The sequence below is a fragment of the Sceloporus occidentalis genome, unplaced genomic scaffold, assembly GCF_023333645.1.
Source record: "Sceloporus occidentalis isolate IW3139 unplaced genomic scaffold, rSceOcc1.0.p SCAF_6, whole genome shotgun sequence".
In the NCBI taxonomy this organism is placed as follows: Eukaryota; Metazoa; Chordata; class Lepidosauria; order Squamata; family Phrynosomatidae; genus Sceloporus; species Sceloporus occidentalis.
The window spans coordinates 124,737,217-124,759,480 of record NW_028316986.1 but is presented as its reverse complement, the minus strand read 5'-3'; the positions used below and the strand labels follow the sequence as shown (position 1 = coordinate 124,759,480).

The following is a 22,264-nucleotide window of genomic DNA, read 5'->3' as shown; positions in this document are numbered from 1 at the left end:
AGAATTAAAGCTAGTGGAAAATACAAACCTAAATATGTTGCTTCCCTTTAAAGGTATCTAGTTCTTGAAAAATTGAAACAAGAAGATGCTGATAGGATTCATGTATTCAGTTCTTTTTTCTATAAACGCCTTAATCAAAGAGAGAGGAGAAACCCTCAAGAAACTTCAACCCTTACGTAAGTTTGATTAGGATTATTACTGTATAATTCTAAATAGTATCTTTTCCATCCCTTATAAAGAAGGTGGCTTTGTTTAGATGGAGTGCATGTGAATGAGCTTTGAGTGAATGAATACCTCTTTTCTGCAGCTGTAAGGAATTGAAAAGTGCATTAATTATCCAAAGTTAATTTTTTGATTTTAACCTGGGGAAGCTGTGGTTTTTATTATTATTATGTTCAGGGAAAGTCATCTTCAGAGCTGTGGCTTCCAATCATGGTTCGCCTCCCTTCTGAAATAGCATTTTCTAATTGAGGATCACCATATGTTGTTGATGTACTAATCACATAATCCTTGGCCTTTGGCCGTACTGGCTGGGATGATGGGAATTGCAGTTCAGCAACTGCTAGAAACAACAGTCCATTGTTAATTGGAAATAGAAACAAAGGTCTCCCCGACTTATAACTGTATTGGGAAAAGCAATGCAGAAGCTGCGGGTAGTTCGCAGAGCACTAAACCATATTTGAGTGTTATATCTGAACAAGATCAATATTGACAGGTTTATGTAATATACATTAACAAAAAAGATGTAGGACTAAATCAGTGGCTACAGTGCATAACTTTATAATGACATAGCCACATCTCTGATATAATATGCAGCCCTTCTAATGAATTGCAATGATGTGCATTAGGAGACCATGTATGGTGTGGCGTTGAACACTGAGAAACACTGCAAAATGACCACACTTCTTTTTATAAAAAGAATATTATTATTTGAATTATAAAATACAGAATAAGGGAGCCAGCGTAGCATAGTGGTTTGAGTGTTGGATTAAGATTCTGGAGATCAGGGTTTGATTCCCAGTTCAGCCATGAAAAACCCACTGGGTGACCTTGAACAAGTTCCATTCTCAGTCTCAGGAAAAGGCAGTGGCAAAACTTCGGAACAAATCTTGCCAAGAAAATCCCAGGATAGGTTCACCTTGGGGTCACCATAAGTCAGAAACGAGTTGAAGGCTCACAACACAAACAATACAGAATAAAAGAATAATAGAAAAAAGGAGTCTAACATAAATGAAAAAAGAGAAATGAAAGCAAGAATAAACAATAGAGAAATAAAGAATAACAATAAGAAATAAAAGTGACTTTCTATTTTTTCCTCAGGTGTTCTTTCTTAATCCTAATTAAGCCTTCTCCATCTAAAAAGACAAAAATACACTTCTTTCTATAGTCTTATCAATGTTGAATTAGTACAGACATAAAGTAAAAATCACCATTATAAATAATTGCATTACAAAGAGTCAATACAAAGTTAGCTTTCCCCGATATCTGTCCAATAATAATAATAATAATAATAATGGATTCCATTTAAACAAAATGTTTCTCCACTCTTCTAAGTCCAAATAATAGGCTTCATCATTGACTATCTTTGCTTCCCTAAAATTTAATATTTAAAAATAAAAATTAACCATTAGGCAAATCTACTATCCACATTTTATAGCTCCAGGTTTTTTTCATACCATGACCTCAAAACTTGATATGCTTCATAAAAGAAAAACATATTTTCTCTTTCTCTTTTTAAATCAAGCAGTATCATGTTGGTTAATCTTCTCATGAAGATTAATGCATAAATCAATCCCATGTCAGCCACATTTAAACCATAAACCTTATTTAAACTATTTTAAACCTTAATCTTGACACCAGTCTTCCCCCCTCCCCTGCAAAAAATTGACAAAATAGGAATTGAGGCAAACCCCTCACAGTTAACATTACCTTTGGTACAATTTTCCATAACTGTCCCCCAATTGCTCTCAGCCTCCTTAATGACCAGTTGCCAGTATCTTCCCTAGTCTCATCCCATTACAGTTTCAACTTTGTCATTCATAATTTGTATACAATGGTCCCTTCCCTTACATAGTGGATCCGTTCTGGAACACACACACACCACGCAAGGAAAATTCCACCTATGCTCGACCCCCATTAAAGACAACGGGGCTCATGCCCGTGGCAGTGCGCATACCACAGAATACAGGTCATTATTCTTTCTGGCACATGGTGCCGCTTCTTCCAGCACAGCTTTCACTGTATGCATGAAAGCTGCATATATATCGCACCCGCATATGACATGTACTTCTAATATTCTGCCATACTGATCTTGATTCACCTGCTTACAGGAAACATCTTCTTCACCCAACGTCAACATTGTGCAGCCTCCTGCATCTCTCTCCAAACATTTAATTTTAGATTCCTCATCTGATATCAGTAGCACAAAATCATCTTTCTTTTCCTTTCCATCCTGTGACAATATATCTTGCCACATATACATGTCTCAGCATCAAAATCCTGGAACAATTGGTTCACCTTTTCCACTCTGTACTACTAAGATTCTCCAAAACATTCAGTGTCATTTTATTTCCTGATCTCATTATCAACGGGTTATATGACATCTTAGCATTTTTTTTATATGAAGCACCCAGTAAACAGGAGCCAAAAAAAAGGTGACTATGCTGGCCTCCAAGAGGTGCCACCCATCCTTTTTTGAAGCACAGATTTTTCTCCAGATCCAAAACTGAAGCACCCGGTAAGCAAGAGCCAATCTTATGAAGTGTTTTTTTAAATTGTCCAGTCCAGTAAAGGACACGATGGTTTAGCGGTTAAGATGCCAGTTCTGACAGTCTGAAGGTTGGCAGTTCAAGGCCCAGGCACCGTGTGACAGAGTTAGCTCTTGTCACTATTTCCAACATCTGCCAACATAGCACTTTGAAAGGATGCAAATGCAAGTAGGTAAATAGGTACCACTTCTGTGGGAAGGTAACAGCATTCTATGCAGTCATGGTGGCCACATTTATTATTATTATTATTAACCTTTATTTATAAAGCGCTGTAAATTTACACAGCGCTGTACATACAATCTTTTTAATTAGACGGTTCCCTGCCCTCAGGCTTACAATCTAAAAAGACATGACATAAAAGGAGAAGGGAAAGGTGGTGGGGCTAGTAGGCTAATACATATAAAGTACATAGCAATACAGGAAATGGTTCGATAAAACAGGCATCAAAAGAACATCAAATAGCAAGCGACAATTATGCAATGCCTGGGAACGCTTCTCTGAACAGGATGGTCTTCAACTCTGTTTTGAAGCTGGTTAAAGAAGTGATGGCCCTTGCTCGCGGGGGAAGAAGGTTCCAGGAGTGAGGGACAGCGAGTGAAAAGGGGCGAATCCGAGATGGGGCAGAGGAAATCCTGGGCTGGGACAGCAGACCTCGACTACCAGAACGGAGGGCCCTGGTGGGAAGGTGAGGAGAAAGAAGGTCTGATAAGTAAGGAGGGGCCAGCCCATGGAGGGCTTTAAACATCGACAGCAGGAGCTTGTACTGAATACGGAAAGGGAGGGGGAGCCAGTGAAGGGATGCCAAGACAGGAGAGATGTGGTCAGAGCGGTGGGCAGATGTGATAATGCGTGCAGCTGAATGCTGGACAGAGATTAAAGGACGGAGGTGAGAAAGAGGAAGCCCAGCCAGGAGGACGTTACAGTAATCGAGTCGTGAGATCACTAGGGCATGGACCAGGATCTTGGCAGTAGAGGTGGAGAGATATGGTCGGATTTTAGCAATATTGTACAAAAAGAATCGACAAGCCTTGGCTGTGGATCTGAGGGATACACGACAGAGAAGAATCCAAGATGAAACCAAGACTGCGGGCTTGCTGGACTGGTTGAATAGAAATGTTGTCCACAGAGACAGAAAAGGAGTGTGGAAGGGTGGGCTTAGGAAGAAAGACAAGAAGCTCCGTCTTGGACATGTTGAGCTTCAAACGCCGATGGCGCATCCACTGCGAGACAGCTGTGAGACATGATGAAACTTGCTGTTCAAGCCTTGGAGAAAGGTCGGGGGTGGAAAGATACAACTGGGTGTCATCGGCATACAGATGGTAGGAAAAACCAAAAGAGCTAATGAGTTTACCTAAGGACAGTGTGTAGAGAGAAAACAGAAGGGGACCCAGAACAGAGCCCTGGGGAACTCCAACAGATAAGGGAACAGGAGAAGAAGTCTGACCGCCAGCAAACACTGCAAAAGATCTGCCAGACAAATAAGATCGAAACCAGTTGAGAACAGAGTCTGAGAACCCAAGGTCAGAAAGTATATTAACTAGAAGAGAGTGATCAACAGTGTCAGAGGCTGCAGACAGATCAAGAAGGATGACAACAGAGTAAAGGCCATTTGCCTTGGCCAGTAAAAGATCGTTTGAGATCTTGGTGAGGGCTGTCTCTGTAGAGTGCCGTGGGCGGAAGCCAGACTGAAAGGGATCGAGAATGGAGTTGGCCATATGACCATAGGAGTTGTCTTTGACAACCCTGGCTCTTCGGCTTAGTAACGAAGATGAGCACTGCCCTCTATAGTCAGTTGTGACTAGACATTCATTTCAAGGGGAAACTTTACCTTTAGCTTTACGAATCCAGTACCTCCTTTTGTCAAATCCAGTTTCTCACAGCATCTCTATTTTATAATCCAAACTTAATAAATCCCAATTAATTAAATCCAGTATAAAACGAAATCAGTAGATTTTCAAATAGTGTTGTTGCTAACCTTTTGATCATTTCAAGCTTGTTATTTCTGATTCTATTTAAGCTTTTTTTCTGATAAAGAACACAACCAAAATGAAATGTTAACCAAGCCTCTCTTTTAAAATTAGGCAGTTTGCTGAAGGCAAAAGTATCCCAGCTGATTCCCAGGTTTTTTAAAAATCTAAATGTTAAAAGCAAAATTGCAAATGGCAGTAGTACTGTATTAGTAGTAGGAATAGTAGTAGTGTGTCCTAAGTCATTTCTGACTTACCGTGACCCTAAAGTGAACCTGTCACAGGGGTTTCTTGGCAAGACACTAGGTATTAAATAAAGAAAGCAAATATTTCGGGTCCAGTGTCCATAAAGAGCTGCTTTCCACCGTCAACTGTTGATCTCTTCAGTCTCTTCAGGCATTGCAGATGGCAGTCAGGCATGATGATGAATTCCAGCCCCCTGTGTGCAATTTTGCTAATCGCTTCTTGTGGTTTCCATAACAACTGCTTGGTAATAGAGTCTTTTGATCTTTCCTTGATCCAGGAAGATAAATTACCAAGTGTATCTTCAGTTGCTTAAAAGCCTCCATGAAGCCCCACAAAGTGTGATAGCTTCAGCCTGCCATCTTCCCCAGATGTAGTAGCACAGTTTCCACACTTCTGTCTCCTCTTGCACAATAGTCTCGGATGGAGTATATAAACATTGCACAATGGAGCTTTTCAACTTGATGTGATCATAAAGTGGTTGATGGTGGCATAACCTACTGACAGGATGCCAGCCACAATGACATTATGCTGATGATAATGACTGGTTTGATATATAAGGAAACAACTGAAAGCTAAAGCTAGTATGTCTATGTGGCTGCTCATTTTAAATGTTTAAAAAAATGTTACTGTCTAAGCCAGATACAAGATAATTCCTAAATGTCTTACTTATATATGTATTTATTGATTTAATTTTTATGCTGCCTTTCTCCCAAAAAGGGACTCAAGGCAGCTCACAAGATAACAACGCATTAAAAACTTTCTAACAAAAAATTGAAAACAATTGAAATAATTCAGTTAAAACAGTATAAAATTAATATTAAAAATACACAAAAGTTAAAAACATGACTAAATCAGACACCTCATATAAAACCTACCCTGTCATGATTTTAAAAAGTTTGCCTGAATAAAAATGTTCTTACTTATTAATGAAAGGAAAGGAGGAAAGGGGTCAGCCTAGCCTATCCTTCAAATAATGGTTGCCACAAGACTGAGGATAATTCACCTCTTGTAGAAGAAGAGAATAAATTGTCTTGTAAATACCAAGTATTATAAAATTCATTCATTTTATTTCCTATCATTGTGTTTACAGAATCCAGCAGAAACGGCACGGTCGAGTGAAAACATGGACCCGACATGTTGATATCTTTGAAAAAGATTTTATTTTTGTCCCCCTTAATGAAGCGTAAGTAGGACCTGAACCACTGTATGTAGCACTGGAATTTCATTTCTGTTGAATCTCATGTAGTGGAGACTTCAAAGAATCCTGGTTTCCCCTTTCATGTTATTTATTAGCTGCTTTCACATGTTGCAACAAAACATGACAATGCATGTGTGTGTACTCTTTCTTTTCTACCTTTTTCGTGTATGTGAGAGGAAATTTTTAAGTTTTCAATTTGTACTTTGGGCAAACCAAAGTTAGCTTGTATTGTCATTTGTCTTAAATGTGGCCAAAGAAGTTCAAGAGCCAGATTTTTAAAAACAAAGTAGTGAGGTATGTACTGGAAGCTTAATCAGGGTTTTGCAGTCTTTTTAAGACAGGAGGTTGGCTTTCTGGAGTAGGATGAGCTGAAGTCTTCTTCCAATCTAGGAATTAAAGTGGAGAGAGGATAAAGTGCAAAGAGGATTCAACTCTTACTCTAACCTGGAATTTGTTTTGCTCTTTGTTTGCTGGGCACAGAAAAGTCCCTGCCTCTATTGTTGGTTCTGAGCTTGAGGAGGCGAAATAAAGCCATGTGCCAGAGGAGTCCTTCAAGCTCTGTCATGTAAGCAAGAAAAGCAAGACAGCCTGCCTTTGCTTTTCACTTCCAGCTTAGCTAGATGGGGAGACCATAGCAAGCAAACCTGCCTTTCTGTCTGATAAATACTGTGAGCATGGCACTCTAGATAGAGAGATAAAACAGCTTCATCTTCAGTTATTCATTTTGCTTTGGATCTGGGGCAGAAAGACCGAGATACATGGGCTTTCATCTCTGCCTACATTTTTTGTATGCCTTAGTTGTGCAGAGTCAAGTTAGCATATTCCAACTCTGAGCTGCAGCTAAGAGGAAGGAGGCACTGACAGCCCCCCCTCCGAGTAGACTTCCTAAAAATTGTGGCTTCTGTGCTTAATATGATAATACATTATTGAATGTAGCTTTGGAATTATCCGTTTGTTTTGTGTGTTTTTATTGCAGGGCACATTGGTTTTTGGCTGTCATCTGTTTTCCAGGTTTACAGAAACCAATATATGAGGCCAATCCGTGCTACCAGGAAAATGCATCTGCACAGGTTAAATCTTCCTCCTTAGATCAAGATGGAAGCATTTCATCTCCTTTACCTAGTGATTCAGATCTGTTACACCAGTCCTCACCTGCAGCAGTAACAAAGAAAGTGCTGAGCAAGAAGCATATCGCAGCTTTAACTGACCCAAGTACAGAAGCTGAGGAAAGTGAGTCACTGTATTGCAAAAGAAATTCTTCTTTGAAAGGTGGTTTTAAAAAACTAAATCAGTTACACAACACAACAGAAGAATCGAGAACTATGGAACCTGTATGTCATAAACAGGACTATAGGACTTCAGAGACAAATGGCGTACAGTGTGAACATAAAACTCATGTCCATGCTACTGGTGTGTACTTCTGTCTACTGTATTTTTGTGGCTTTTTCTTTATAAATGATCTTTGAAATTATGTGGCACTGGATCTAATCAGTGCTCAAAAGGGAAATGCTGGAAACCTTATATAAACTGTTTTAAACTGCTAGAGGAAGTGTAGCCAGAGTTGCATCTTGAAAAAATATTAGAAATGTAAGAGCCATATATAAACTGTTCTGAGACTACTACAGGAAGAAGATAGTGTAACTGCATTTTTTTTTTTAAAAAAAATCTGAAATAGAGCAGTTTTTGTTTTTTTGTGATGCATGATGCAGTTTGTCACACTTAAATATACAGAGGATTATAATTAGGTTGCTGTTCTAAAAATATTTAAATTTGTAAAAGAAACAATGGTATTTAAAATGTGCCTCTTTTGAAGTTGTAAAAATAGTCTTTGCTGGAGTTTGGTAAGTTCCTTTTTGGACCTCAATTCCCAGAATCCTCAACCACCATTGGAAAGTATAGTCCAAAAACATACTGTTCACAGTTTTAATTTTTGTTTTCCTGCACTGTGCCTGTCCTCACAGAGAGATGCTAGTCGATTACTTATACTCTTCATGGAGAAGGTTCAGTCCCTACAGAGTGCAAATGAGAAATGATTTCTGATCACTTCCAGGTTGCATTTTAAGCTTTTTCAGCCTTGTGGACCAGAACTGGACCTTACCCTCCATCACCGCTGTTGCTTTTCCCAGTTTAGAAAACAGTTGCCAGTTAGAATAGATGATACAGTGTTCTAAGTTTAAAGTGGCCTTAGTTTAAAGCATTTTGCTAAATTGATTCTGCCATTTCCTTGCTTTGGTTTTTATACATTTTTCTTCAGAGGTATATAAAACCATTTCATTTGGTTCACAATGAGAGTTTATTTCTTTTATCTTGTTAGCTGCCTTGGGTACAAGCTTTTGGAGAAAGATGAGGGTAGGTAGTTAGGGAGAGATCTGGAGCACCTCAAGAACCCTTCAATTGGGGCTCTGCTAGGCTGAAAAGGTAGGCTTTGAGAGGGGTCATGCTCAGTCAGCAATGACTGTAAAAGTGAATCCCCCCAAGTTATAGATCTTAAGCCCAGTTTATGATCTTACAAGAACACGATGCCAGCCGTGATCTAAAATCTTTTTGTGGGGAATTAATTCATTTGAACAGTTATTCTCAGGTATTCTGTGTGGTGTAGTGAATTGAGCATTGGACTATGACTCTGGAGACCAGGTTTCAAACCCCCACTCAGCCATGGAAACCCACTGGGTGCCCTTGTACGAGTCACACTCAGCCTCAGAGGAAGGCAAAGGTCAACCCCCTCTGAACAAATCTTACCAAGGAAAGCCCATGATAGGTTTGCCTTAAGGTTGCCATAAATCAGGAACAATTTGAAAGCATACAACAATGCTTTTGCTATTTGCTTTCTATGTGGGAGAGGATATATAATATAATATAATATATCTGTGATATCTTGTCCTTTCCATTGACACCCCCTTGTCGTGGGGGAGAGGCTTGCGTACCCTAATGAAGTTGTGAGCTATGTTGGTGGTGGTATAATAGCTACCGGTAAGGCCTCTCATGCCAGACAGGTCAAAACTGAAGGGTCTGGCCAAGAGCACCAAAGGGCAGGATGGGCTCTCTAGCCTTATGGCAACCATCCTAGGAGAAGGAAAACTCTAACCCCAAACCCGGGCAGATGGTGCTCGTCTAACCCTGTAAGGTCAGCCATCTAAGAGAAGGAAACTGATATCTTGCTATTTTTGTTTTTTAATTTTACTAATCTTTATTGACAATACAGATGGTCTACAGAAAATCAAGCTAAACTATAGTGAAGACTCAGCTGACAGCAGTAAAATAAATGAAGATGAGCTCATAGATTTTTCTGAAGATCAGGATAACCAGGTAACACATTTAAACAGCATTACATTAATAACTAATATTTTAGGGTTAAACTGAACTGTTTTAACTGTTCAAAAAGCCCAGTGAGAGCAAGGGGAGGAGCTAGCCTGTTTAACACTTTTTAACATCTTATAATTGTGTTTTTAAGGTACTCAATGTCATTTTCATTTTGGCATTTAAGAAGTTGAAAGTGTCTTAATGTACACATATAGGAAACTGTACTGCAAGTATTCTGTGCCTCCACCAACCTAGTAGTCATTGCTTCAGTGGGATTCTGATATTTTACTACATTTTCATGTCTGTATCATTTTGCACTGGGAAATCGAAGCATACTTTAACTGGTGTTTATGTGTTGCTCATACCTGCTTGATGATGTGTAAAAATTATACTTGTTCTCCAGTGCCACAAGGATCAGCTTCTTTGCACAGCAGTAGAAATGAGCACAATCTTGTGTGGATAGCAAGTCACAGTTAATTTCCAATTTCATCCACTAGAAGGCAAGCTGTATCCGTAGGTGTTTCTTTATCTCCATGCTGTGAAAGCATGAATTTTTGTTTGTTTAGCAGAATTTAGGACTTTATTATAAATAAGTTTAGGACACTCATTGCTTGCTAGCAAGTAAATACTGTTCCTCCTCTGCTTTTATCGTCCGTTCTTCAAGTCTTGCAGTTTGGTATAGAGGCCAGATAGCATCTTAATTTCAGCAGTTACTGACAGGGTGCTTTCATTCAAAGACTTTGGCAGAGTAATAAAAATTCGTCCTGATTGTTCCTTTTCCCCCCTTTTCACAAGCTTTATATGTGAGCATGGTGAGAATGGATACAAGGCAGTAATTTTTCCATAGAGGGACCTATCAGCCTTTTAAAAAACAATGCTAGGGGGTGTCTGAGAAGCCAACTCGATCCTGGACCCTTTCCAGTCTGGCTTCTGCCCACGGCACTCTACAGAGACATCCCTCATCAAGATCTCAAACGATCTCTTGCGGGCCAAGGTGAATGGCCTCTATTCTCATTTTCTTGGTTTGTCTGTGGCCTTCGACACTGTGGATCGCTGTCTCCTGGTTGATTTACTTTCTGACCTTGGGTTCTCCGACTGCTCTCGACTGGTTTAAATCTTACTTGTCAGATAGATCTTTTGCAGTGGTCACGGGTGGTCAGACTTCATCCTCTGTTCCCCTATCTGTTAGAGTTCCCCAGGGCTCTGTCTTGGGTCCCCTTCTGTTCTCTCTATACACACTGTCTCTAGGTAAACTCATCAGTTCTTTTGGTTTCTCCTATCATCTGTACGCTGCTGACACTCAGCTGTATCTCTCCACCCCAGACCTTTCGACGGGGCTTGAACAGCAAGTTGTTTCTTGTCTGACTGCCATCTCTCATTGGATGTGGCTTCGGCGCTTGAAGCTCAACATGTCTAAGACTGAGCTTCTTGTCTTTCCACCTAAACCCACCCTTCAATATTCCTTTTCTGTTTCTGTCGACGACACTTCTATTCAACCGGTTCATCATGCCCACAGTCTTGGCTTCATTTTTGACTCTTCTCTGTCGTTTATTCCCCAGATCCAGGCCACTGCCAAGGCCTGTAGATTCTTTCTCCACAAAAAGATTGTATGTACAGTGCTGTGTAAATTTACAGCGCTTTATAAATAAAGGTTAATAATAATAAGTAACATGGTTGTGAAGGAAACTCTATCCTTGTAGTTCATCCAGAGCTACAATGGAGCAGAGTATTAACTATTCTGTAGTGCTTTCTTTGGCTCCCAAATGGCAAGATAGCTTAGTTTTTGTTGCCATGCATCTATGCGGTCTCTTTATATGTGCTTAGAATATCTCACAGGGTTTTTTCTAGTCTTTCTTATACCTTTTGTGTTATGTTTTCAGAACTGAAGGCAGTGCTGTTGACTAGGTGGTAGTGCTGTGTATTCTGCCCAAATGTGACCACAGAGTTTTGGTTTGCTCTCACAATTGGTTCAGGTTCTTATTTATTTAGGGATGCCCCCTTTCATTACTTCATTGACAACTGAGGAGAGAAGCAGATGGGTATGCAGAAGTGGCCTCTGGCCACTCTGCCTGCAATCGCCCCATGATTGGCTGGGACTTTGGCAACTGGACGACTCGCTCTGAAAGCGGGCCACTGTCACGGTCCCAAATGGGCTGCCAGCAAGGAGTGGATTTTCACCTGAAGGCCCAAAGCCAGTCCTTTTGGCCCCTCTGTTTTGGACCTGAGATCACTGCAAAGTGGGTAACTATGATCTTTTCTGCCTCCCCCCTCCCAATTTAGCATTCTTTCTGGTCATTATATGATAGGTAAATTTTAGCTGCCAGGTTCCATTTCTCTAGATAGATCTATTCATATGTATTAAAATTATTTCCTGATTTTTTTTTACAAGGATTGATTTAGGTAGAACTATCAGTGACAAAACTGCATACTGGATTTGGTTGGAATCTTCCTATACAAGGATAAAATGACTTATTTGGAAGATATAGTCCAGCAAAAGTATAAGTAGTTAACATTCTTTTTCTCCAGCACATTTCTCTGAACTTGGCTTTTTCTCTTTTTTAAAGGATGTTTAGCTGCTATGCTTACAACCTTATAATAATAATAAAAAATTTATTTCTATACCGCCCTTCTGTGCAATCAGGGCGGTGTACAACATCATAAAACATTACAAAACAGTCCTCAATATACATATACATACATACAGTTAAGGTTAAAATACATCAACATCAAAACAATCAAAACCAACTTGCCACTGTTGGCTTGGGGTGGGGAAGAACTAATTGGGGCAACTATCAGGGAATGCAGACCTAAACAGAAAGGTTTTTAGCCCCTTTTTAAACTGGGCCAGGGAGGTGGCCGAGCAGAGCTCATTGGGCAGCAAATTCCAGAGGGTCGGGACCGAGATGGTAAAGGCTCTCCTAGATGTGGAGGCTAGCCTAGCCCCTGGGACCCTCAATAGCTGCTGCCCAGATGTCCTGAGAGAGTGGGGCGGATTGTATGGGGAGAGGCGGTCCTCAAGGTATCCTGGGCCCAAGCCATTTAGGGCTTTATAGGTTATAACCAGCACCTTGTATTGCGCCCGGAAGCGAATAGGCAGCCAGTGCAGATCCTTAAGCACTGGTGTTATATGGCTGGCTCTGGACGTGCCAGCAACCAGCCTGGCCGCCATATTTTGCACTAATTGTAGCTTCTGGGTATGGTACAAGGGCTGCCCCATGTAGAGCGCATTGCAGAAGTCCAAACGAGAGGTTACCAGAGCATGTACTACTGTTTCAAGGTGTCCCCGGTCTAGGAAGGGACGCTGTTGGTGGATCAGCTGAAGCTGATAACAGGTGCTCCTGACCGTCGCATCCACCTGAGCTGTAAGGTGGAGGGACGAGTCAAGGAGCACCCCCAGACTGCGTACCGAGTCCTTCACGGGAAGCGTGATCCCGTTCAGGACAGGTGGAACCACTGCCATCCCCGGACCGGGGGAACCTATCACGAGTACCTCCGTTTACTCTGGATTCAGACTGAGTCGGTTTTTCCTCATCCAGCCCATTACCGACAGGCCACGAGAGGAGAGATGCCATTCCCGGTCACTGCATCAGTCGGAGACATAGAGAAGACTATTTGGGTGTCATCAGCGTACTGATAACCCCGCGCCCCATGTCTCCGGATGATCTCTCCCAGCGGTTTCATGTAAATGTTGAAAAGCATGGGAGACAGAATGGCTCCTTGAGGGACCCCTGATACTGTAATAGAAATTTCAGGATACTTAGATTTCTAGGTTTTTGCAGAACAAAAGGATCAGCAAGAGGACCTAATAATTGAAAATCCATAAGTTTATTTCCAGTTGTCGACAAAGGAAAACATTGAACTCAGTGGAATTCAAGTTCCAAAAGCTGAGAACCCCGAACAAGACAAAATGGCTCTTTTTATATTATTCAAGACAAAGGAGCTTCTTCAATACACCTGATTGGCGAATTACAATTTAAACATATAGAATTCTTACAATCAGAACAGAAATACATGCATACATTAAAACTGCATCATCACTCTTTACCCCTCCTGTAGGAATTCAGTGGCCTTCCTTCCTAACCTTGCTTCTGGATGTCCTTATCTCAGTAGTTTATGTTATGTCTTTCTTACTGGTGCCAGCTTCCATTCAGGTCAAGATGCACTCACTATTCCTTTGCTCTAGTAACTCCAAGCCTTTATTTAAAAACTATCTCTCTGGCTGACAAAGGTAACTCCATTTTTCTATAGCTTTTTATTTCAACAAGGAATATTTCCACCACATTCCCCCCTTTTGATGTTTCATCAATATTCATATTGCATGATACTATCAACTATTAACTATGTTTATATGACACTCTAAACTCAGAACAAAACAAACCTGTCTAGCAGTTACCAAAATATTAATATTCTTACCATCACCAGGCAATAACATCTTCCAGGCGTCCAATTTCAGAAAGACAGTGTATAGCATTAATTAAACACACATATTCTCATTGCTTTTAACCCTTTGACACTTTTGTTGGATCTGATTCTCTGGAGTTTACTCTGGACACCAAGCTAATCTTCTAATAGTGATGTATTGTGTATTAGTTTCATGATTCAGTAGGAAAACTCCACTATAAAGAATATTGTATCTGCTGTCAGAATCACCTCTCATTGAGAAACTATAATTTTTAGCCTGATGTTACAGACTCTTGCCAAGCAACTGTTACTGTGCTTCTCTGGACTACTCTCATAACAGAATAGGAATGCCCAGGGTGTCGCCATGTTTCAGATGTTCTTCCACTCCAGGGGCATCTTCCATCTCACGTTTCCTCAGGGAGATCACTATGGAATAGCTCTTGTTGTGTAATGCCATTTAATCAGAATAGATCTGGCCTTCACACTTTAAGACTATCTCCAGATGTATAAAAGTCTCCCTCCTTTCAAAGAGCGTCCTGAGAAAGAAAAAACTTACCATGCTTGACTTGAATTTCATGCCAATTCCACAGTTAACAATAGGAATCCTGACGACAAACACAATTATGTCTTTGATCATGGAGCTTGATGAGCTTATTTCTTCTTTTCAATAGGATTGCTTTATTAACTTTATTGTGAAAATTATATGTTTATTGCTTATGTCAGGAACATATGTGCATGTATATGTAGGCTTATGTTTTGGGATGTGATTTGATTTGAGAATATGTATGATTGAACTTTATCACTTTTAGCATTAATCACTTATAAAAACCTCAGACAACAAACAGAAACATGAATAAAGAACACAAACAAGGAATATAGACAAGAAAAAGAGGCAATGTCTCTGGAAAAAATATTTTGCTGGAGCTTTAGCTCAAACTTGATTGAAGTCCAAGGTGGTGCCCATTTCAGCTTCCGGGGTGTGAAAATGGGACATGCACCTGTATGTGTATTCTTATTATTATTTTGTGTATCACTTATAACAAACATATAGGAAATCATAAAAGAGAAAAGGGGTGATAGAGAGCATTTGAAATCTTTCTTTCAGAGGAGCTGGCGTAGAGCACCTGAAGTCCTGGAAAGGTGCAGCCTAGCTTTTCTTGATTGATGGCAAAGTAGAGCCCACTCAGCTTCCGGTTGTAAGTGGGGCTTAAACTTCGCTCCTCTTGTCTTTATCTGTGCCCCCCCCCCCCTTTTCTCAGGCAAAGGAAAAGCAAAAACACTGAAAAATACTAATTGACAAGTTATTAGAATGTTATGAATACATTAAAGGTATACTTTAGCCACATTTCATTAACTCCCCCTTATAGGCTTTGCTAACATATTTCTCTTCTAGAATTTATGTCTCACTGCTAACCCTAACTAACAACAGATCCCTGGATCATTCTTGGGTCACCCTGAGCTCTTTATGCTTTAGGTTTTTATCTATGCCTGCATCTTTGGACTTTTTGAATGTTTTTTTTTTTTAAAAAATAATACATATATCTTTATTTTTACAGACTGCATTTACATGTACATACTGAATATGAAACTTTAACTCTGACCCAATGTACTCACAGCTTTATCTCATTTGAATCCACAACAGTTTGACAACAGAACAGGGAACAGGAAAAACAAAACTGATAGAGTGACTTCTTTGCTTTTTACTCAGGACTCAAAAATCAGTTCATGCTCTTTTTAGTCACTCCTCTCAGGCCAAAATGATATATTCTAGCTTGGAATTAGGATACAATTTCACACATGTTGGCTTGAGTTTAACTTGATTAATTTTGATTACGTCTGGCAGTGGAAACCAGAATTTGAATCTGTAAAGTGTTTCCAAATTTTCTCTTGCTACAATATAATAGAATACCAATCTCTTTAATACTTTCATATCCTTATTCCATTCCAGAACCTCATAATAATTCAACATAGGATCAACTGGCTCGCCATGTTATTTTTTCAAAATAACAAAAATTATAAATTTCAATGAGTGTGAATCAAATTGACAATCACTAATTAACCAGAATATAACAATTATATTCTGGATCTCTGGGTTCCAAAATCACAAAAAGACACTTCGGGTGAATCAAAAATACATTTAGATATTATAAAAATAAAAATTCAAGCTAAAACAATATACAAAATCAAAAACCTCTTGGATGGGCCATTCTCAAAAAAATATCTCAGCATCTGTTATAACAAAAATCATTTCAAAAACTTTTGGCCAGGAATTTAAAACAAAAAACAATTATTGCAGTCAATAATCAAGAATCAAAACAAATCAAAATATGCAAGAGCAAAATCAAAAATTAAAACCAGGAACAAAAAAATGATTTAAAACAAGCCAATTTAACATGACATTGGCAAGACTTTGCAGGCATCTTTGAGCTCAAAAATACAAAAGCTAGCTCATGATATGGCCTCAAAAATTAGCAGTTGAAATAAGCACAAAATCAGCACACAATATTCAGATAAAAGCAAAAATTCAATAGGCCAGGAAACAGGCCAGGAAACTCATGGATCACAACTTAAAACTCAAAAAATAAAAAATAACCAGGTAGCAGCAAAACTTTACATGACCTCAGGCTTCAAAAGAATTCAGGCCTAACAACACTAATCTTATCAACTTTAATTGGAAAAATAATTTAGCTGGATTGCCAATCAGAAGATTGCAGGTTTATAATTCAAAAACCCCAAAAGCACAATGCTCCAAAACAAAAATTTCTTTGGTCTTCACTTAAAAACAATTGCATTTAAAAAACATATACAAATTCCCAAAGGGACAACTTAAACTTCATTTTAAAAAACCCATGAGAGCATCTTGAGGCCAGAAAATAAAAAGCTGCTTGTCTGTAAATTTAAAAAAATCTCAAAAACAAGCTTGCATCTCTCTGGTCAGATAGGATCCAGTCTGGCTGCTATTGATGTAATATGAACTCTCTCTACAAACACACACACACTTCCCACTCAAAGAAAAACAAACCATCTTAATGCAATCTCTTTTAACAAGCATCTTCATAGATCACCCTTAACAAGACATTTACTATTTTTTCATCTAAGTCTAAAGCACAACATCTATTCTATGAACTTAAGAAAAAATCCTTTGCCTTTAAAAATAGTCTACAAAAATCTCAGCCAGAGGGGAAGAAAATTTTTTAAAAAAAAACAAGCTTTGAACTTACAACGCTGTGCTGCTGCTCCATCTCCTTTAGCCACAGCCAGGAAAAAACCTCACACAGTGTAGCCAACAGGCCTCAAAGATAATTCCCCAAACGTTTGGCCAAAACTCACCAAATATTTAACTTTCACAATTACTATTAAAACCAATCACCAAAATCACACCAAAGGCTCTGAAAAGTTGGTGTGAAAGTCATCACATTGGCAACACAAAACTCCATTCCAGGTTTTCTTTCCAACATAGCTTCTACTATTCTAGCCTTAGCCAAAGGAAAAGTTTTAAAATGCAAACCGTGGGCTTTCCCTAACCCCCCTTTCTCTCTCTAACTCCAGCCAGAACTCAAACCACTTTGTCCTTCTGCACCAAACTCATTTCTAAATCTTTCTCAGCCACTTAAACATACTCAAACCTTCTGCAACATTCTTGAGCCTTCAATTTCAATTCAAACCTTGTTTATACTTTCCTCTGTAAGCATTCCAACCATTATCCACTTGCTACTCGCTCCATAAGCTTTCAACTTTCACACACCATCATTTTCACATCCTCATACCTTCAAACACTTTCTTTTATCTTTCTCACAATTTTCTCCTCTTTTAGATAACTTCCAACCACAGTCCAGTTCACAAAATCAGGCCACAGCTGAAGCTTACTAGCTAAGCTTAAAACTCACTATTTTATTACTAGGCCATAACAACAACACTATAAAGCACTTATTTCTGCCCATCTTGTTAAAACTTTCACTAACAAAAGAATTTGCAATGTCTTTGGGAAGGCACAGGCTTAATATTCAATTTAGAAAGCACTTATTTCTTTTGGCTTTAAATGGGTATGCATTCAAATTTAGGGCAGAACTTTCCCAAAGGCACTGATCATTTAAAATCATGAAAAACCTCAAGTTAAAACACCAATTTCCCCAAAATTTATCCACAATATACACAAAGGCAATTTCCAATTTTATAATTTAAGCAATTTCAATTTCCCAAACAACAAGTTTCTATCTCTGGGTTGCTCCTGGCCACTATCTAACACACAAAGCTAATTCAAAATACAACTTTTCTTGTCATGTGAGGGCCTTCTTCCCTGATTTGCACCTCTCTCTACAGAGTCTATCTCTATCCTTTCTATCTCTTCCACAATCTGAGCCAAATCAATCTGAATCTTGAACACAGCTTCTTTAATACCAGTTAATCTCTCATCCTTTCTAAACACCAATTCTCTGCAACTATTCAACCCAGGTGGGCTCTTCTCAACAGTCTTATACCAATAGAAAATATACAAATAATCATCGAGTAACCCTCTTTCTGACTCCAATGTTTTAGAATACAACTGCAAGACAATGTCAATGTCTATACTACCCTCTCTCGGCCAATTTGGCAAAATCTGACTCCAAACATCTTTACACAAAAAGATTAACCGCTCCTTTTTCAAATGTTTCCCCATGCCTTTCCTAAAACATTCATCAAAATGACCAACCATGTAATCCAAAGGAGTTTTACCTCCCTCAGCCATCCTTAGACACTTAACAACCAAAATGACCACAAGCACAATTTCAACAGGCACAAACACTATAGGATTAGGATTTAAAAGTACACACTGGACAGATTGCAAAACCCACAAATATCAGACACTAATCAGCAGACAAATTCCACACGTTTTCAACCCACGTTTTACTCTTTACTGGAACTCAACAGTCTTTACTGGAGCATCCACCACAACCAGACAGAATGAAACAAAATACCACAACCACAATTTATACTCACAATAGACCAATGCTCTCCTCCAACTCTCCACCAGCACCTAACTTCTAGCTATTTAAAACAAAACACCACAGAAGGGAAAGGTTTGCCACCACACAAAAGGTCAACAATGTATTGGCACTTGGAGATCAGTAGATTAACTACCCCCAGCACAACTGAGCAAGTGCCTTATACTTCTCCACACTAATTCCACACTTTGGCAATCAATTCTTACATCACAATGTTTCAGTTCCCAGTTCCTTACTTATGTTCCCTAGGGGCCCGGTTCCTGAGTTTTGGCAAGAAGGCTTCTCTGGGCAGAACCTTTGCTACTGGCTCAGCTAACACAGGGAGGGGGTCCTTTCTCCCACTCGCATCCAAAGATTTGGACCGGTCAACGAGGCTCCCTTTTTAGTGCACTTTTCCCTATATTTTATACTATACCTGTTCCTGAAGAGATGATTCTTCTTTTTATTTTTACTTTTCCCTTTCCTTTTCCCCCCAGTGAATTTTCAAATTATTAAGTGGTCTCCTTGGCTAGACTCTGACTCCACCACTTGAGCCAATCCTTATCTTATCCCTCTTCAATCAAAAGGTATTGAAGTGCGCGCAGGGCATTGATAAGAATCTACTCAGTAGGTAGAAACATGTACAGCCAGGAAGGAGTTAATTTCTCCCACTCTTTGCCAATTCCTGCTTGCCTTGCCTCCTGCCTGGCTCGCCAAATATGTAATAGAAATTTCAGGATACTTAGATTTCTAGGTTTTTGCAGAACAAAAGGATCAGCAAGAGGACCTAATAATTGAAAATCCATAAGTTTATTTCCAGTTGTCGACAAAGGAAAACATTGAACTCAGTGGAATTCAAGTTCCAAAAGCTGAGAACCCCGAACAAGACAAAATGGCTCTTTTTATATTATTCAAGACAAAGGAGCTTCTTCAATACACCTGATTGGCGAATTACAATTTAAACATATAGAATTCTTACAATCAGAACAGAAATACATGCATACATTAAAACTGCATCATCACTCTTTACCCCTCCTGTAGGAATTCAGTGGCCTTCCTTCCTAACCTTGCTTCTGGATGTCCTTATCTCAGTAGTTTATGTTATGTCTTTCTTACTGGTGCCAGCTTCCATTCAGGTCAAGATGCACTCACTATTCCTTTGCTCTAGTAACTCCAAGCCTTTATTTAAAAACTATCTCTCTGGCTGACAAAGGTAACTCCATTTTTCTATAGCTTTTTATTTCAACAAGGAATATTTCCACCACAATACGAGGGCCCTCTTATCAGAGCGCACGTCTCCCAGCTGCACCATCTGGAACCTCCCGGAGAGGTAGGATCGGAACCACTGGAGTGCAGTGCCCCCAATTCCCACCTCTGCCAGGCGCTCCAGAAGGATACCATGGTCTATGGTATCAAAAGCCGCTGAGATGTCCAAGAGCACCAACAGGGACACGCTTCCCCTGTCGATGCCCAGACGGAGATCATCGACCAAGGCGACCATGGCAGTCTCAACCCCATAGCCCGCCCGAAAGCCAGTTTGAAATGGGTCCAGATAATCCGTATCATCCAAGATCGATTGAAGCTGGATTGCAGCCGCCCTCTCAATCACCTTCCCCAAAAATGGCAGCAGTGAAACTGGCCGATAATTGTTATGCATCAGGGGGTCGAGGGAGGGCTTTTTTAACAGCGGTTTTACAATGGCCAATTTTAAGCTGGTTGGAAATTGCCCATCCCTCAAGGATGTATTTATAATCCGGTGTAACAACGAGGTTACCACCGGTCCCCCCTGAGCCGCTAGCCATGAGCCTTGATCCACATTTCCAGGAATGTTGTAATAAGATAACCTATTTCATCTGACAGTGTTGCTAGCCATTGTAACTTCATTGTAGCATATGAGTCGTTTGGGATTTGTCAGTTTAATGAGGTAGTTTTAGTTTTTATTTGGATTTTGCTTCCTTCAGTGCTCCTAGTAACAAGGAGTTCTTTTTCGTGGTCTCTGTGCCTCACACAATAGGGTTTGTGCCTGCGCAGAGACTCCATTTGAAAGCTGAAAAGCTGAGCAGATTGGGGGGAGGCCCCACTCTCTCCCGTGTATTGAGCATGTCTAGCTCCACCTTCAGTTCTCTTTCGTCCGCTGCAAGAGAAACACTCCTTTGGATTGTATGGTAGATTTTAATTTTTCTTATTCTTTTTCTTCTTTTTCTTGTTTTTTCTTGTTGAGCATTGCCCTGGCAGAGCTTTGAAGGTGAGTATTTTTTTGTCTATTTTAGCCCGGACAGGCTTCTCGCTTCTGGGCCTCCTATGGCCCCCAAATCTTTGTTTAAGCTCTGTATTGATTGTGGTCATAAAGTTGTCCTCACCAATGGACATTCTAAATACCTTTTTTGTTTGGGTGACCATATCACTGGCCATTGTTCCATTTACTACTCTTTTACTTCCACGACTCTTCATAATAGAGCCCAGTGATTGTAATGATTTTTTGGGAGCGCTCCCTCTCAGTGGCTGAAAAATCTTCCCAAACTGATCCTTTGGCATTGATTCCTATTTCCAAGCTTCCAAGGATCCCAAAGATTTCTAAGCCTTTGGCATCAACATCAGGCTCGACCTCAACCCCATTGGCATTGAAGGCTTTGCAATTTACAGAGCCTGCCTTGACTTCGAGGCCATCGACACTGAGAGCATTGGAACCTGCTCCATCGATGTCGCAGACACCATCTACTGCCTAGTCTCCTCCATTACGGGAGGTTTTCTCTGCCTCACAGGCAAAGCATCCTCAGAAAGCCAAAAAGAGGCCTGACGTCTCGAGTGATCTCAATGTCATGAGATCTGAAAAGAAGCATAAGTCTAAGGCTTCCATTCAGCCTACTGCTGCTTTGTCCTCGATATCTGCTTCGATCTCGACACTGGTCTCTACAGTGGCATCAACATTGAATACTACTATGACTTTCTTGCTTCCACCGCCGACACCATCGGTGGCTATACAGCCCCCCCATCTCGGTCACTGTTTCAGACTCGACGTTGGGGGTCTTGACCTCGGCATTGTTGAGTGCTCCATTGCCTTTGGCCCCAACACTCCATCTATGCCACCAATGGTCTCTTCACTGCCACTGGTTCCTACATTGGTTCTGATGCAGATATTTGTCTCGCCGGCACGGGCTTACAGACTTTCATTGTCTCCATCAACCCCTTGACACTGACGTGTCTCTTGCCAAATCTCACAGGTCTCCGACATCATCTAAAGACCATGTTGAATTGTCAGCATCAACCTCCCGCCACTACTACCAGGATTCATCCTAATCCTCAGCATCATATATCAGACAGTATCGTGCAGAATAATATTGGAGAGAACGCCCTTCTTCCTATCGATCCTACTCTCCATCTTACAGGGATCATTGCCACTATAGGGAGCCTTACTATGAATCT

At 40.1% G+C, this 22,264-nt stretch overlaps 1 protein-coding gene across 3 annotated transcripts in view; it reads left to right on the top strand.

The window, feature by feature from the left end:
* Nucleotides 1–22,264, top strand: part of SENP6 (SUMO specific peptidase 6) — a 107,543-nt gene that overhangs the window by 68,049 nt on the left and 17,230 nt on the right. For 2 of the 3 annotated variants that reach the window (XM_089530897.1, XM_089530896.1), the window contains 4 exons: nucleotides 54–176; nucleotides 6,072–6,164; nucleotides 7,156–7,589; nucleotides 9,382–9,485. In XM_089530897.1, coding sequence (XP_089387023.1) covers nucleotides 54–176; nucleotides 6,072–6,164; nucleotides 7,156–7,589; nucleotides 9,382–9,485 — 754 coding nt within the window. The remainder of the gene's footprint in view (nucleotides 1–53; nucleotides 177–6,071; nucleotides 6,165–7,155; nucleotides 7,590–9,381; nucleotides 9,486–22,264) is intronic. The other variant, XM_089530898.1, reaches the window with a different exon arrangement.